The following is a 16,279-nucleotide window of genomic DNA, read 5'->3' as shown; positions in this document are numbered from 1 at the left end:
TATTCATAGGGTTTCAGTCCCTAATTTCTTTTCTCAAAGTTCACCTCACATTTTAAACTGTATCAAATGCATTTCTTGAATAAAGAAACTTTCAGTAAGCATTCAAAAAATCATAAAAGTATAACTTCTAGGTTGCAGGTGCACCTAGGGCTAGCTAGCATGTTAGCTTAGCACACCATCAATACGCGACAATTTATGAGATTAAAACCATGTTTGTGCTCTAAACTTACTTTATAACGCAAGTGGAGTATTTTAAATAATCTACTGTGATCTAATTTGGCTTCAGATAAAAAAATCAGACAGAAAATATACTATTGTATACTGTTCTGCACAATGATAGTCTATATAGATTAGCATTACATTATAAATATAATCTATTATTATGGAAATACCTGGCATGGCTTGAAAAACACAGGTAACTCAAATATCATTGCAAACATGTTTATTGTCTTCAAAACGTCTGTATCTGCATGTTACAGCGCGATTTCTGTAGCTTTGTGTGTATCAGTGACGTCCTGGAATGTCACATGATCATGGCTCTTCTTCATGTTCTATATATGGACTATTATTGTGCATAATAGCGCCCTCAGGCTATTGGTATGAATTGAAAACACAGTATCAGAGTATGCAAGCGCTCATAATGATTACATCGACGCATCTGGGTATAAATTCAATAAATATTATTCCTGTCTATAGAAATTTGATGTAAACCTATTAGAATATATCAATATTTCTCCAAATCTGCACATTTTTGAGCTAAAAGCCCTGAGGGACGTTGTTTTGTGAATCGCTGTCATGACGACAGCACGGGAGTTTTTTATGAATGAAAGCGGCTGACGCGCATAATTATTATCAAAGGTATCGACTCATTTTTTCATTTCATAACTCCTGACACAAATTAAGAAATAACTGTCGCTATAAGTTTCTCAGAATACAATAGTGGTCCAATACTGAAACTTGAGTCTTATATCTTTTTAATGATGTATAGTTTGTCGAAGTATAACATTAAATCTGATAGTAACTTTGAACTATATATAAAAAAACCGCTTCAGTGCGCCCGCGCACTGGCAACGGTTAACAGGTTAAAACAGCATATTTACTTAAAATAGCATCAGCATGGAGAACTGAAACTCTTTCTCTTCTTCAGAGCGACCAGGATGCTCGGCGCCCAAGGATCTTCAGACGAATAACCCAGGGCAGCGGGAGGAGCTGGCTTGCTCTGTTTCTTCAAGACAGCGGTGGAGCTCTGAATACTCGGACTACAAGGATCTTCAGGTGAGTGGCTCAGAGCAACGTGAGTAACTGGCTTTCTCTGTTTCCTCAGGGCAGCAGTGGAGCTCGGAATACTCAGGATACAAGGACTCTTCAGGTGAGTAACCCAGAACAGCGTGGACGACTGGCTTTCTCTATTTCCTCAGGACAGCAGTAGAGCTCAGGATACTCGGACTAAGAGGATCTTCAGGTGAGTAACCCAGAACAGCGGGAGGAGCTGGCTTGCTCTGTTTCTTCAGAACAGCGGTAAGACACAGAATACTCTGAATATAAGGGTCTTCAAGTCGATAACTCAGAGCAGCGTGAGTGACTGGCTTTCTCTGTTTCCTCAGGACAGCAGTGGAGCTCAGAATACTCGGACTAAGAGGATCTTCAGGTGAGCAACCCAGAGCAGCGGGAGGAGCTGGCTCGCTCTGTCTCAACAGTGGAGCTCGGAATACTCAGGATACAAGGACCCTTCAGATGAGTAACTCAGAACAGCGTGAGCGACTGGTTTTCTCTGTTTCTTCAGAACAGCAGTGGAGCTCGAAATACTCAGGATACAAGGACTCTTCAGGTGAGTAACCCAGAACAGCGTGGACAACTGGCTTTCTCTATTTCCTCAGGACAGCAGTAGAGCGCAGGATACTCGGACTAAGAGGATCTTCAGGTGAGTAACCCAGAACAGCGGGAGGAGCTGGCTTGCTCTGTTTCTTCAGAACAGCGGTAAGACACAGAATACTCTGAATATAAGGGTCTTCAAGTCGATAACTCAGAGCAGCGTGAGTGACTGGCTTTCTCTGTTTCCTCAGGACAGCAGTAGAGCTCAGGATCCTCGGACTAAGAGGATCTTCAGGTGAGTAACCCAGAACAGCAGGAGGAGCTGGCTTGCTCTGTTTCTTCAGAACAGCGGTAAGACACAGAATACTCTGAATATAAGGGTCTTCAAGTCGATAACTCAGAGCAGCGTGAGTGACTGGCTTTCTCTGTTTCCTCAGGACGGCAGTGGAGCTCAGAATACTCGGACTAAGAGGATCTTCAGGTGAGCAACCCAGAGCAGCGGGAGGAGCTGGCTCGCTCTGTCTCAACAGTGGAGCTCGGAATACTCAGGATACAAGGACCCTTCAGGTGAGTAACTCAGAACAGCGTGGACGACTGGCTCCTGGAGATCGCTGAAACTGCTAAAATTGGGTTAAGAACTGTCCAACACATTATTAAACCGGAGAGAAGAAATGTGGTCGGGAAAAGAAACTTGAATAATGGGTGAAAACGATTTGGTGAAATCAAATCGGAAAATATCAACAGTAGAACTCATGACTGTGTTTAACAGTGCAAGTAAGAGCATTTCCACACTCACAATGCGAAGAGAAATCAAGGGATTGGGACTAAACAGCCGTGAAGCCTTTTGAATAACACTTATCAGCGAGGCTAATCAGAGAAAAAAAAGGCTTCAATTTGCTAGGAAGCATAAAGATTGGACTCTGGAGCAATGAAAAAAAGGTCATGTGGTCTGATGGGTCCAGATTTACCCTGTTCCAAAGTGATGGGCGCATCAGGGTAAGAAGAGAGGTGAATGACATTATGTGGCCAAAAATTAAGCCAGCTGACTACCTGAACATACTGAATGACCAGGTTTTTCCAACAATGGATTTTTCCTTCCCTAATGGCCTGGGCATGCATATTCCAAGATGACAATGCCAGGATTGAGCGAGCTCAAATTGTGAAGAGCATGAGACATAATTTTCAAAAATGGAGCAAATATCCAGACCTTAACTCCATTGATAATCTTTGAGATGTACTGCAGAAATGGCGAGGAATTATTGCAGCTCTGGACAGTGACATTTCACAAGCATATCAAAACGATGCCACGGCGAATGTGTGCTGTAATCAAAGCAAAATGGGGTCCAATTAAATATTAGAATTTTTGGCCAGGGAGTGTATATTGTGTATTGTGGTGTGAAGCAGAGCGGGGCAGAGAGCCGTGGGAATGGCGAGAAAGACACCAGCTATTATTTTGTCTTGTGGACTACATGTGAACATGTGAACATCTGAAATAGCTTATTTAAGTACTAAATAAAATAAAATAAAAAAACAACATGCAATTTTTATTATAATTTTTTTTTTTGTCATATGCCGACTAATGGCAACAGACACTTCGTTGGGTTTTGTTGGATCAGTGTGTCAGTCTGCTGTCGTTGGTCACCATTTAATTTTGTTCAGTCGGCATTTGTCGGATCATGGAATGTCTGAGAAATTAAATACGGTAATCTGGTGATTGTCCGCATTGGTGGCAAACTTTTAAATACTTGAAATAGCCTTTGTTAGCTGTATTGCCAGCCATGTGGCCAAACTATGTGTGGATCTTCCTGAACATAAGGATGCACTAATTATGAGGACAAAAACAGGACAGAAAAGCTTTTAATAGACATTGATCAACTCTGTAGCATATGGTGCATTGAGTGGTAAACTATTTGTGTAATGGCAATTTACCTTATAGTGTTGTCCATGCGGGACACAGTTAGGAACGCAGCCAGGTTAGCAGTGTAAGACGAACACACAATCAATGTGAACAACCACCAACTGCCCATAACTATCCTCAATGCCACAGACCCCACCACAGAATCTCCACCTGTGACAAACGAAACAAAAAAGAATGTTGGTGTTTAGGATGTATAAATGTATTCTGAAATGCAATAAATAAATAAAAAATAAAAAAGCAAAACACTTCCTAATCCATTTCTTTTGTAAAAATGTTTCTCTTAAATCACTTTTCCATTATAATCCTTTTATAAAAGTTTTTTTTTTTTTTTTTTACATAATCCTGATTCTGTACAATGGAGGCATACCACATCAATTAGATAGCAGCAGATGTCTAACAAAGGGTATTAAAAGATTATCATATGGTGTCATAGACGTGAATAATCTATGACACACTAACACAGTTTCACATTTTTAACCCAAAGGAGGAAGCCAGAAATGCTACCATTAGTAACATGTCATCATACTTGCTAATTCCTCATGTTTAAGACTGTGTAAACTGCTGCAAAATATTTGTTGTGTTTTGTACAATCTGCTGTAAATTTCATATGGTGGCAAGCTACAAAAATATGAGATAAAAACAGCCCAGATTCAATAACTAGCTGTTAGGCTTAAAAGGGTTGGTAGGCAGTAGGCTACACCAAGAATTAATAGAGGCAGCGAGGGGTTTAGCATGCTAGTTGCTGAGGTAACCATTTATTCCATTTTGTCTCTGATAAGAACCAGCATATCCCATGCCTTATTCAAAGAAACTTTACACTGTTTTGGTGCACTTAACACTTCTTGGTATGTTCTATGTATGCTGATTTTGAAATTGGAATTAAACTATATGCAAGGGTAGGAATTTCTGATGAAAAAGGTATATATCAACTATTAAAATGCACCATAAACACTATTTACAACCGTTTTTAAAACTTAACACTAGCTTAAAACTAAACTTAAAAAAGTTCACCCTTTTTCTCACTGCCATGTTGTTTCAAACCAATAGGGTACAATGGGGCTAAAGACACACCTTAAGGAAAATGTCCTTTTACTACTCCTAGAATGGTAATTGCAGAAAAACAATTGTTTTAATTGAAAATTGATGGAGCATTTTGTGGGAAAATAAAAAAATAAAAGTGGTTTGTTTAAAAATCAAACACATGTACAATATGAGGTGGTGAGGTAAACTCATTGTAAAAGGCTGACCAGTGGTGCAAAAGGCACCCGGTATTGATAAATACAGTACTTTAGCTAAAATAATATGTTTTGGGTAACATCTAATAGTTTAACATAATTATGTAATCTAAGAGTGTATCACATTCTGTTTACTCTCTAAATTAAACAGTGAAACAAATGCATTAAAAATAAGAAATAAATCTATTTTCACATTAATAAATGTACCTAAAAATGCATCTTAAAAATGTACAGCACCCGGGCATGTTAATTTTTTCACATTCAAGTTAGAAAGAAAAGACTAAATATTTTAAGCGTCTAAACAATGATTGCATTAACATGTCATAGACACTTATATTTATTGATATACCCCCATATCAGCTTTATTATTTTCATCTTTCTAAGCCCTGAGTCAAATCATCACCTGATCCCCTGGAAGCTAAAGCTGATTTGATAAGTTGTTTCTGAAGATAACATTTGAGTCAACACGTGGAAGTAGAAATCATTGAATTACCTTGTTGTACAAAGGCTCCATAGACAATCCATATAGCACTATGCAATGAGTTAAACATGGATGAAGCGTGATGGGCTCCTGGAGGATTCTGGGAGCGGAGCATCTGCATCCGTGTCAGCAAGAAGATCAAAACGCCCACCACGGGAATGGCAGCTGCGATACAGGCCCACACAGCCAAGTCAAAAGGGGCAAACAGGGAAAAAATGTTGATCTTTTCCTCGGGTTTGCGATGTAGAATCCCTACAGAGTAATCCATGTAGCGTTTGCTGAAGTCCACAACGTTCTCTCGCTCTGGTGTTATAGTAATGGCAGAAACTGCCAAATCAGCTCTCTGTAAAGACAAGATTTTTTTTTTTTCAGTAAAAAATGGGGATTAGCCACAGCATTTGCATATTGTTGCCCTACTGTTGGTTTGACTGCTTCTATTACTCTCCTCGTTTGTAAGTGACTTTGGATAAAAGCACCTGCTGAATGATCAAATGTAAATGTAAAATATCTAAAGGTCCTTAAAGCAAGCAAAATTGTGTAAAAAAATGTATTACCTCACTGGCCTTTTTTATTTATTTATGTTAAGCATAACCTCATTATATTTGGTAGGTTTATGCCCTGTCCAATCCTGCTCCTGAAGGGACACAGTCCTGCAGAATCAAGCTTCAATCCAAATCAAACACACCAGAACCAGCTAATTAACCATAGCTTCAGACCTGAAAGTCTTCAGGAATATTACAGGAGCCGCTATAAGGCAAGCCTCCAAGGTAAGCAAAAAAGTGTAACACTGTGGTACATGAAACACGAGGTTGTTTAGTTTTATGGAGGTCAATGAAGGAGAGGTAAGTCAGACAATTTATGCTTCCTGTAGTTCACATAAAAACAAGACAAAACTCTGACTATGAAAATATTTTTTCAGTAAAGTGTAAACAAGACACGGAGGAAAGCCAAAGAATGACATCAACATTAGCTACTTTATACAAGATGTGGGCCAGCTTTTTTAATTGCTAGTTGATATACACAACTCTTGTTGTTTTTTCGGCATCTCTCTCTGTAAGCGTCCTGCGTTTTTCTTGTCAAACATATCTTGAGAACCCTGTATTCTGTTTAATTCAGTTTAGCTCCATCTAGCTGTATGAACCCTCAAATCATGTCCAAGTGCTGAGTGGTTTGAAAGTTGCACTGTACAGTTCATGCCTCAACAATAACTTGTTGTATTCTACAAAGTCGAAATGGCCAAAATGCCAATCACAGATTCAATTCACACAATTATTATGTTTTCTTGACAGATCATTGTTATAACTTCTCAAGTACTCATGACCATCCCCAGAACAAATCAACACACCAGCATACAGAACACAAAATACTATGCTGGTGACCTTTTCAGCAGGATAATTTGAGCAAATATTATGGGCAAGTATTAGTTGAGTAACTTTTAATGGCTTTGGACATATAAATACAACTATGTTAAGAACACTTGCCTTGTTTATGAGTTCCCCAATCATTCCATTCCAAGTGCCATTGGTTAGCTGAGAACCATATTTGCTGTCTGACACCTGGTAGATATCATACTTGAATCCTAGGATCTTGGCCAAAGCATCCAGGACATCAATTGAGAACCCTTTATATCTTTTGGGCTGTCCGAGGATGTTCTCTGCCACCATCACAAATGGATCCTCCTTTGAAAAGGAATATTGATTACCAAAATGTACAGATACATTTCAAATGGCTGATAAAACTTGCTTCAAGAATTTCTATGGCTCTCTGGAGAACCTTTCTGCAGGAGATGCTTGCTGGGCTGGGAGAATGATTACAATTAGATCATAAGGAATAAGAACATTCAAGCATAATGCTTACCCCAACCATGCTTGTAACATTACAGCCAAATAACAAATATATTATTTACATGCAGCATTTCTACTGACAATCATCAATAATGAAGAACAGCTATATGAACAATATAAAAAGATAAAATAAAACATGCTTTGGCAGTAGAGAACTACATTTTTATTTGTGGCTGTAGGCATGCTCATGTTAGCCAAAATAATTTGTGAGCAAATAAGCAAGAGGTTAGGGGCATGCAGAACTTTGTAAATGAAGAATATTCCAATTCCATGGAAATCTTGCAGATTCTGAGTGGTCTTTCTTATAAGTACATTATATAGCACCGTAGTATTGACCATGAAAAAACGTAACGATTGATTATTCAGTCATTTGTACATCAACACCCACAAACACACATTTTTAAAAAGTTAAAATAATAAAAGTAAGTATTACCAACAACGTCACTACTTTCACAGTAACCCCCTGCATGCCATTCTCAATACGACTCTCCTTTAGACTTCCATTGAGGCCATGGACAGAATCCCATGTAGCCAACTGCAGGACAAAAAAGAAGAAGAAGAAAACACAAACAAAAAACAGAAGCAGGTCAATATTATTTCCATCGATCTTCAATCTGTTTTTGGAAAGTCTAATTGTTTATCATAAGACATATTTCCAAGTGAGACAGGATATTCATATCAAACAAACAAATATGATCCATTGTCAATTTTCATGTCAAATTTAATTTATTAAAAAAAATAAACCCAGTCAAAACATATGTATGAAAAACTAACACAACATGCTTAATAATGTATATGTTTGTCTTATTATGTGTGTCTCACTTTCAATATTATGGATAGTATAAGAAGACATGATGTTGTCTTGAGTGGGTGTCATGGTTTAGGTTTGTTTTGCTCTGTTTTTCCTGTTCTGTTCATGTCTGTATTTCTAGGTTAGCTTTCTAGTTTGTTTATTAGTTCGGTTCTCATCTGGGGCACGTTCAAGTTCAAAACGGTGCGCAACGTTTTGCTACGGTTTCCGGGTTGAACGTCATGTTTCCTGGAAACGGCGTGCACCGGTGTGCAACGGGGTTTGAGATACGTTTTCTCTTGTTTGGTGGGTGTGTCAGAACTGCAGTCCAATCAGCAGCAACATGTATATAAAGCACGCGGTATTAAAGTGAACTCGCACAATGGGTTCAAGGAAAGTCATTTACAAATGTGTTCAATGCAGCTCGGTATACGCAACAACTGAGGATATTAGAAGACATGTTTGTCGTAAGTTTTATTGTAAAAATATAGGATATCAACATATTGATGTAGTTGTTTATATTTTTAGCTTCATTGCAAGTGTATGACATTTGGTATAGAAATAAACAATGGTAATTAAGTGCTTTTCCTAAAAATACAGGGTATTAAAACAGTATGAACTACAAATAAAGTCAGTATGTGAGGCTAAATAGATGTGTTTTAGTCTGAATTAGGTAAGATGTGTGCTTCCATTTCAGTTTCAGCAATCCCTTCACTCGATTGGGATGTTCTCTTTTGTTCTGGGCGGCAAGTGCAGTAACTGTAACATCGGGCATATTTTGTAGTATTAAACACATATTTATACCGACTTCATCAGGCTCAGAAAATTCTTCACAAAGAACACAAAGAATGGCCTTCTCAGCTGCCATAGTTGCAACTCTTGCGTCATCAGAACAGTGTGTTCAACGCATCACCGTTTCTGTTTAAAAAACGTTGTGCAACGTTTTGTCGGGGCTGAACGCAGCCCTGGGGCACGTTCAAGTTGAAAACGGTGCGCAACGTTTTGCTACGGTTTCCGGGTTGAACGTCATGTTTCCTGGAAACGGCGTGCACCGGTGTGCAACGGGGTTTGAGATACGTTTTCTCTTGTTTGGTGGGTGTGTCAGAACTGCAGTCCAATCAGCAGCAACATGTATATAAAGCACGTGGTATTAAAGTGAACTCGCACAATGGGTTCAAGGAAAGTAATTTACAAATGTGTTCAATGCAGCTCGGTATACGCAACAACTGAGGATATTAGAAGACATATTTGTCGTAAGTTTTATTGTAAAAATATAGGATATCAACATATTGATGTAGTTGTTTATATTTTTAGCTTCATTGCAAGTGTATGACATTTGGTATAGAAATAAACAATGGTAATTAAGTGCTTTTCCTAAAAATACAGGGTATTAAAACAGTATGAACTACAAATAAAGTCAGTATGTGAGGCTAAATAGATGTGTTTTAGTCTGAATTAGGTAAGATGTGTGCTTCCATTTCAGTTTCAGCAATCCTTTCACTCGATTGGGATGTTCTCTTTTGTTCTGGGCGGCAAGTGCAGTAACTGTGACATCAGGCATATTTTGTAGTATTAAACACATATTTATACCGACTTCATCAGGCTCCGAAAATTCTTCACAAAGAACACAAAGAATGGCCTTCTCAGCTGCCATAGTTGCAACTCTTGCGTCATCAGAACAGTGTGTTCAACGCATCACCGTTTCTGTTTAAAAAACGTTGTGCAACGTTTTGTCGGGGCTGAACGCAGCCCTGTTCTTTGCTTGTTTGTTTCTATGGTTTCTGATTGGTTTGAGTATTCAGTGCAGGTGTGTTTCATTAATTATCGCGTTAGCTCCTTTGTTTGCCGTTCTACTTAAGCCCTCACTTTCTGTTAGGTCCTTGTCTTGCATTGCTTGATGTTAATATGTTTGTTTCATCTGAGTTAGTCTCTTGTTTATTGTTTTGATTCTTGGATTAAAGATTTTGTGTGCTTTCATTACAGCCACCAACCGTGACAGTGGGGAAACTGACAATTATTAAACAGAACTGAAAATTGTTAAATTCCATTATGATTCATTAACACACTAAAATGGCTGATTTATAAAACTCAATATACACAATCCATATTGCCACTGTAAATGGCGATTAGTTGTCAATATCAATAACACTACATTTGATGACCTGATTTGGAAGACTAATCTCATTAATCATTCATTTACTCAAAGAAACAGGTGATAATGAGGTTTAATCACATCATTTAACAATGCTCATTTCAATGTGATGCATGTGTTGAGTAATAGCTCTTCTTCGAGGTGTTTGCATTTGCTGTAATCATATATAATTTGCTTTACATAAGTAATGTGGATGAAAAGCTGCTATAGAACATACTCAGAACTAGGGAAATAAACATTTGCATGCATGTGCCTTTAGGAGGCATAGCATTTTCTCTTCATTACTTGTCCATGAGGATGAGTACCATGCTGGTCTAGTTCCAGGTGGTGGCACTGGATCAAATTACAAAATGCATCTAATGGCTGCATAACTGTGCCACCACTTGCCTCGGGGACTCAGAATCCTCATTTTTAAAAGCATATTTTTTCGCCAATACTTGGCACCCATAGCCATAAGGTATTTCTTCATTACACCATGTACACAAACAGCCCTAGAGCAGTGGCACAGGGGAATGCTTGTAATGTTGAAAAATGTATGAAATTTCTAATTTCCTTACTGAGCATCATTCTAAACAGACATAAAGTGAAAATAAAGACAAATGAAAGTGTGTGGGGTGGTGCTGGCAGAGTTGTAAAAAAAAACAAAAAAACAAATTAAAAGTACAGATACCTTACAGCAAAAATTGCTCCATTACAAGTTACAAGTCACCAATTCCAATACCACTTGAGTACAAGTCTTAAGCCTGGTTTCATAAGCCCTATTCGGATGGGACTAGTTTAACATGGAGAGGTGGGGTAAAGTAATAATTACCAGAGCTTCTCTGTGATTTTAGTCCCGTCCGAATGTGCTATCTCAGTAATCATTACGGACAATGTCAGTAAAGATTACGGCGACTTTTACCTTCAGTAAAAAGGTCTGGAAAAATTACTTCAGGTAATACTAATTCTGTGCGAATAGACCCGCTGTAAATATGTACGTAAATATTTAGTAATTTCCTGTTTAAAAGTAGTTTTCTGCGTTTTTTCAAGTATGGAGACGCTTGAAAAAGCTTTCAGTTGCATTCTAGACGCTGGGACGAGTCTGTGGCAAAAGTCACACATACCATTCAGATCAGAAAGAAGATCGAAAGCACTTGTTAGAGGTACTAAACATCTTTTAGCGTTAGGTAAGTGCCTATTACCAACACAATCCAATCTGAAGTTAATTAATACATCGTTCGACCAGACATAATAGGTTATATGCGTTTGCGCACGTGATATCAGGAAGCAACGTAATACGCACATGACGACAGGAGTGACGGCGATGTGCAAATCGAGTTACCCCTCTCACTTCTGCTAGTTTTACTGAGATATCTTAATATATATTAATATTACAGACGTCCTGTGGTAAAATTACATTACTCCATCTACCCTTGTAAAGTTAATCCCGTCTGAATAGGGCTATAGACAGGGCTTAGATTAACAAAGGTCTTCAACTGGGGATCCGCAGCGGTACTGCAAGGTGTCCGTTGATTAATGTTTGATCACAAATAATTTTTGGTAAAAAATAAATAAAACATTGGTAAAAACATCACAAAGTCTTGTGAGGAGAGCAATCGTGTTTGTTTTCTAAAGTCGAAATAATACTGACCTTCAATATTGCAATCGACACAATAGCCTCTTAAACATCTACAGACACTCCTGGTAAAGCTCAAGTGTTCAGAAAGGCATAAGTAAACCAATATCCTTCAAAAAGGTCTCTTTAATATAATGGATACATAAACTAATGTTACCTATAGTTAAAGCCTAAAAATGTCATTAAAAACGGATGTGCGCAACAAGATTTATCTGGAGTTTTACATCATCAATCCATGATGTTCGGTGACTGAGAGCTGCATTTCATGCAGGATTGAAATGGTGGCTAGCAAACAAAAACAATCTCTAGAGTTTTTGATTTGATGTTTGTCGTAGAAGTCACACTGCAGGACTGTGTCAAATCTTCTGACAGTGCCAGAATTTCGTTGGAGGTCAAATTTTATAATAGCGGTCATTAATCTGCTGTCGGTGAACATGTCAATCTAGCGATCAAAGACTTCAGATTTTGGCCTAGGATCAGAGGGAATCTTTAGGATTCTCAACATTTGTCTCAGACAGCCAAATCATGCCCAAAATCATACAGTGTGAACCCGCCTTAAGGAAAAAATGCACAACATATTGTACCAATGCCATGTAGATGGTAATATCGCTTCTTTTGTTACAGAAATTAACAGCTGCAGAAAAAGTTAAGTTTACTAAGTGATGTGTTGACCAGCTTTGCGTCTCAATGTCCATACTATCCATCCTTAACAGTATGTGAGAATAAAATGAGTGTGTCCTCAAGCATATTATGTTAAAAAGAGTATGCCAGAAGTCCTTGGATGGTCTACTATTTCGGGTGGATTTTCGAAGTGTAGATCCGTGCACACTATAAAGGCTAATATTGCCCACAACCCATTGCGCTTTGAAGGAGGAACTACAAAAACGAGTAAAAAGTATTAAAAAAACTACAAAACATGGCGGATATGCACAACCAACGGTGAGAGGTTCAGATAAAGGAATGAGTGACTAATCAAAGTTTAACCTGATAATTTTTATTTTATTTAATGTTCTCCGTGTTATATTCCATCTGAATAACAATGTGTATAAAGTGCTGTTAGGCCATTAACTTTTAAATGCATCATTATGCATTAATATGAGGAGAATTCTCCGCATGAAAAACACACGCGACTGCAGATCGTGCTACTGCATTTCTCTCCGATATGGTAGGAAATTAAATGAAATGAAATGTGGAGGGTTTTAACTGTGACAAGATGATTGACAGCCCAGTTTACTGTGACAGGATGCGACAGAGAGCAACCGTTAAAGACCCAATTGTATGACGTGCTAGTATGTCCCAGAGCTTGTCTACTTTTTGCTACGCACTCAAAAGTATCTACTTTTTCTTCACAAAAAGAGTACATACTTTTAGAGTGTAGTATAAGTAGGCGAATTGAGACGCAGCATGAGGCTATCATGGAAGAAGTGGGAAACTCCAACTACACGATGGTACCTACAACCCTACAGGCTGCAAAATATATTAATTGTATTATATATAAAAAAATATATTAATTGTCATTTGTTTTTTGAAAGAGAACGAGTTCTATGAAGTAGTGGAGCACCTGTTAACCATAGCCACTGGTGAAATGGGTTATGCCTGGACACTGATAGATCCAATTTTAGTAGAGTTAAACAAAGCTGGTCTTAAGCCATCAAAGATCCTTGTAAAAAAAAGCCAAGTTTATGATGGTGCATCTCTGATGTCAGGAAAGGTTGGTTGAGTCCAGAAGCTGTTACAAGAAAAACTTAATAAGGACATCCCTTATTTGATCCCTTACTGCCTTAACCATCAGTTACATTTGGTCTGAAATTGATTCTGTAAGAGCCCATGGTCCAGAGCTGCGAATGGAAGCTCTAGGGCTGCTGGAAGAGATTACTGCACCCAACTTCCTGTTCAATGCAAACCTTGCGTACAAAGTGCTCACATTGTTGAATCCATCAAAAAAGCTTCTGCAGAGAGAGGACACAGACTTTTGGACAGGTTTGTGGCCAGTGCAAAAGAGCACACTTCATTGTGATGAGGGATATACAAAAGTTTGGGAGAAAGCCACGGAGCCACGGCTGCTGCCGATGCACTGCCGAGATCCATGATCCCAAAGCAAAGATGCACAGCAAACAAGAATATGGATGATTACTTGATGGAATAAAGACAGGCCAAAGAGATGATGACGGCCATAGGGATTTCAGGTCGAGTTAGCAGAGGCATGACGGGTATCTCTCACCCTCTCCAGTGATTAATTTGTGAAGTGAATTGTATCAATGACTGGCTGATACTTGCTTCCCTGGCTGATACTGCACCCCAGACTGAATTACTTTCCTTATTCCCTGTGCCATGTGAATTGCTGGAGCAAGAGAGGCTGCATCTACAGTGTCCAGTCCGGGCTCTTAGGATTTACGTCTATCACTCAGGCCAATGGCATAAATCCTCCCAGCTTTTGGTCTGTTTTGGTGGTCGCAACAGAGGTAACGCGGTCACCAAGCAGCACCATTCCTATTAGAACACAGATGTCCTATGAGGCGCGCGGGATTGGCTTCCCCTGTAGTAGAGAAGGCTGTCAAAATGGCTGAAAAATGAAATCTTACTTAAAAACAATATTCTAACTGTATTTGAATTCTAAAAACAGATTTTATGTTAGAGGAAAAAATTACTGTATTGTCTCCTAAGCTCACAAGAGGGCACAGTGCAATGAGAAAATGTTAACCAAATCAAGCATCACATTTTTTATAGAAAGGAATTTTATTGAAATTTAATGACATGACTTTGTTTAAAGTGCATAACATTTTAAACAAACGTTCATAAATCAAATATAATTTCCTACATTTGCATGTAAAGAAATAAAGGTAACAAAGGTGCACGTAAACAAGTGGAATGGCATCAGTAATATGAGAGTATATAAATGCTTTTAACAACAGACAGCTTAATGTATTATGTTAACACAAAATAGAAAACTGCATAAAATGCATATTGTTTGTCAAAAACACCAGATGGTCAACTTGATCTGGAGCAAGTGCTTCTGTGCACGTGTATGTTCTGTTTTCATTGTGTCCTGTTTCTGCTTGCAGTTAGTTTGTTAATTCAGTTCTCTGCCTGTTTGTTTCTATGGTTTTTGATTGATTTGAGTATTCTGTTCAGGTGTGTATCGTTAATTAACTCAACAGCTCCTTTGTTTGCCCTCATGTATTTAAACCCTCAGTTTCTGTCTGGTCCTTGTTTTGTGTCAGTAGTTATGTCTCGGATTAGACATAATTACATTTTGAAAGAAAAACCCTTAATTTGAAAAAAAAAGTTTTTACGCTCACTTGAGGTGTTTTTTGACTTGGATGTGGAAATGCATTTGCATTAATGTATACAATGTATTCTGACATAACGCACATTAAACCTCACGTTTCCTCATGATGGGAATTCCAGCTCATTTTAGGGAACCGAACCGGATAATTTGGCTCAGCTCATTAATAAGAGTATACGTTTGCGTTTTACTCCTCTTGTTTTCTGACACGATATTTAGGGTGATCTTTTTGCCACACTGCTCGACCACACACGCTCCATACCAGTGACTGAATATTATGTTCAGAGTCGGACAGTAATGGAGTACATTTACTTGAGTACAGTACTTAAGTACAATTTTGAGGGATCTGTACTTTACTCGAGTATCATTTTTGGGGAGTACTCATGACTTTACTCAAGTACATTTGAGAGGCAAATATTGTACTCTTTACTCCGCTACATTTCTATCCATAACCGTGAGTACCCGTTACTTCTTCTAAAAAAGAAAAAAGGAAAATAGAAAAACCTCGGAAACCCTCAATTTGTTGTTTCCCTCTCAAACGTGATTGGATTGAGCAGGCGCCATTGATTGGGACAGCCTATCAGCAATCACCTTCAGCTTTCCGCCAAAGTCAACTCCATGGTCAGATTTAGATAAGAGACGAAACCATGGACGAAACAATGGATGAAGACGCAGCAGGTCCATCCCGGGAATGTGCCAACCTGTGGTCCCACCTCGCCAGACTATTTCAATTTTCTGAACAAGTTAATGATAGTTTTCGCTTCAAGTGTTTGCTGTGTTTACCAATGTAAGCACTGTGGCAGTAGTAATGCAATATTTAGAAAATGTACTCTTGTACTCTTGATACTCAAGTACTTTAAAAAACAAGTACTTCAGTACTTTTACTTAAGTAGACATCTGACTGCATGTAGTACTTTTACTTGTACTTGAGTACAATTTAGCAAGGGGTATCTGTACTTTTACTCAAGTAATGAAGCTGTGTACTCTGTCCGCCTCTGATTATGTTAATGTGTAGCCTACTGTATGTGCATGTGATGAATCGAGAGTGGTGCCGGTAATGTCATAACACGTGATCGCATGCACATACACATCAAAATAACATTCTGATAGTGACTTCTTGACGTGTGGCTGAGCAGTGTTGCGAAA

The 16,279-nt window shown here is 38.4% G+C and overlaps 1 protein-coding gene across 1 annotated transcript in view; it reads right to left on the bottom strand.

Annotated features, from left to right (window-relative positions):
• The window catches only part of grid1b (glutamate receptor, ionotropic, delta 1b), a 452,122-nt gene that overhangs the window by 21,500 nt on the left and 414,343 nt on the right, over window positions 1-16,279 (bottom strand). Inside the window, exons 9-12 of the mRNA XM_084434270.1 lie at window positions 7,724-7,825; window positions 6,924-7,125; window positions 5,459-5,785; window positions 3,742-3,880 (exon numbers count right to left, since the gene is read on the bottom strand). Coding sequence (XP_084290396.1) covers window positions 3,742-3,880; window positions 5,459-5,785; window positions 6,924-7,125; window positions 7,724-7,825 — 770 coding nt within the window. The remainder of the gene's footprint in view (window positions 1-3,741; window positions 3,881-5,458; window positions 5,786-6,923; window positions 7,126-7,723; window positions 7,826-16,279) is intronic.

This window comes from Rutilus rutilus, assembly GCF_951802725.1.
Source record: "Rutilus rutilus genome assembly, chromosome: 16".
Classification (NCBI taxonomy): Eukaryota; Metazoa; Chordata; class Actinopteri; order Cypriniformes; family Leuciscidae; genus Rutilus; species Rutilus rutilus.
Note: the sequence above shows the minus strand (reverse complement) of the source record. Positions and strands in the feature narration are given on the sequence as shown.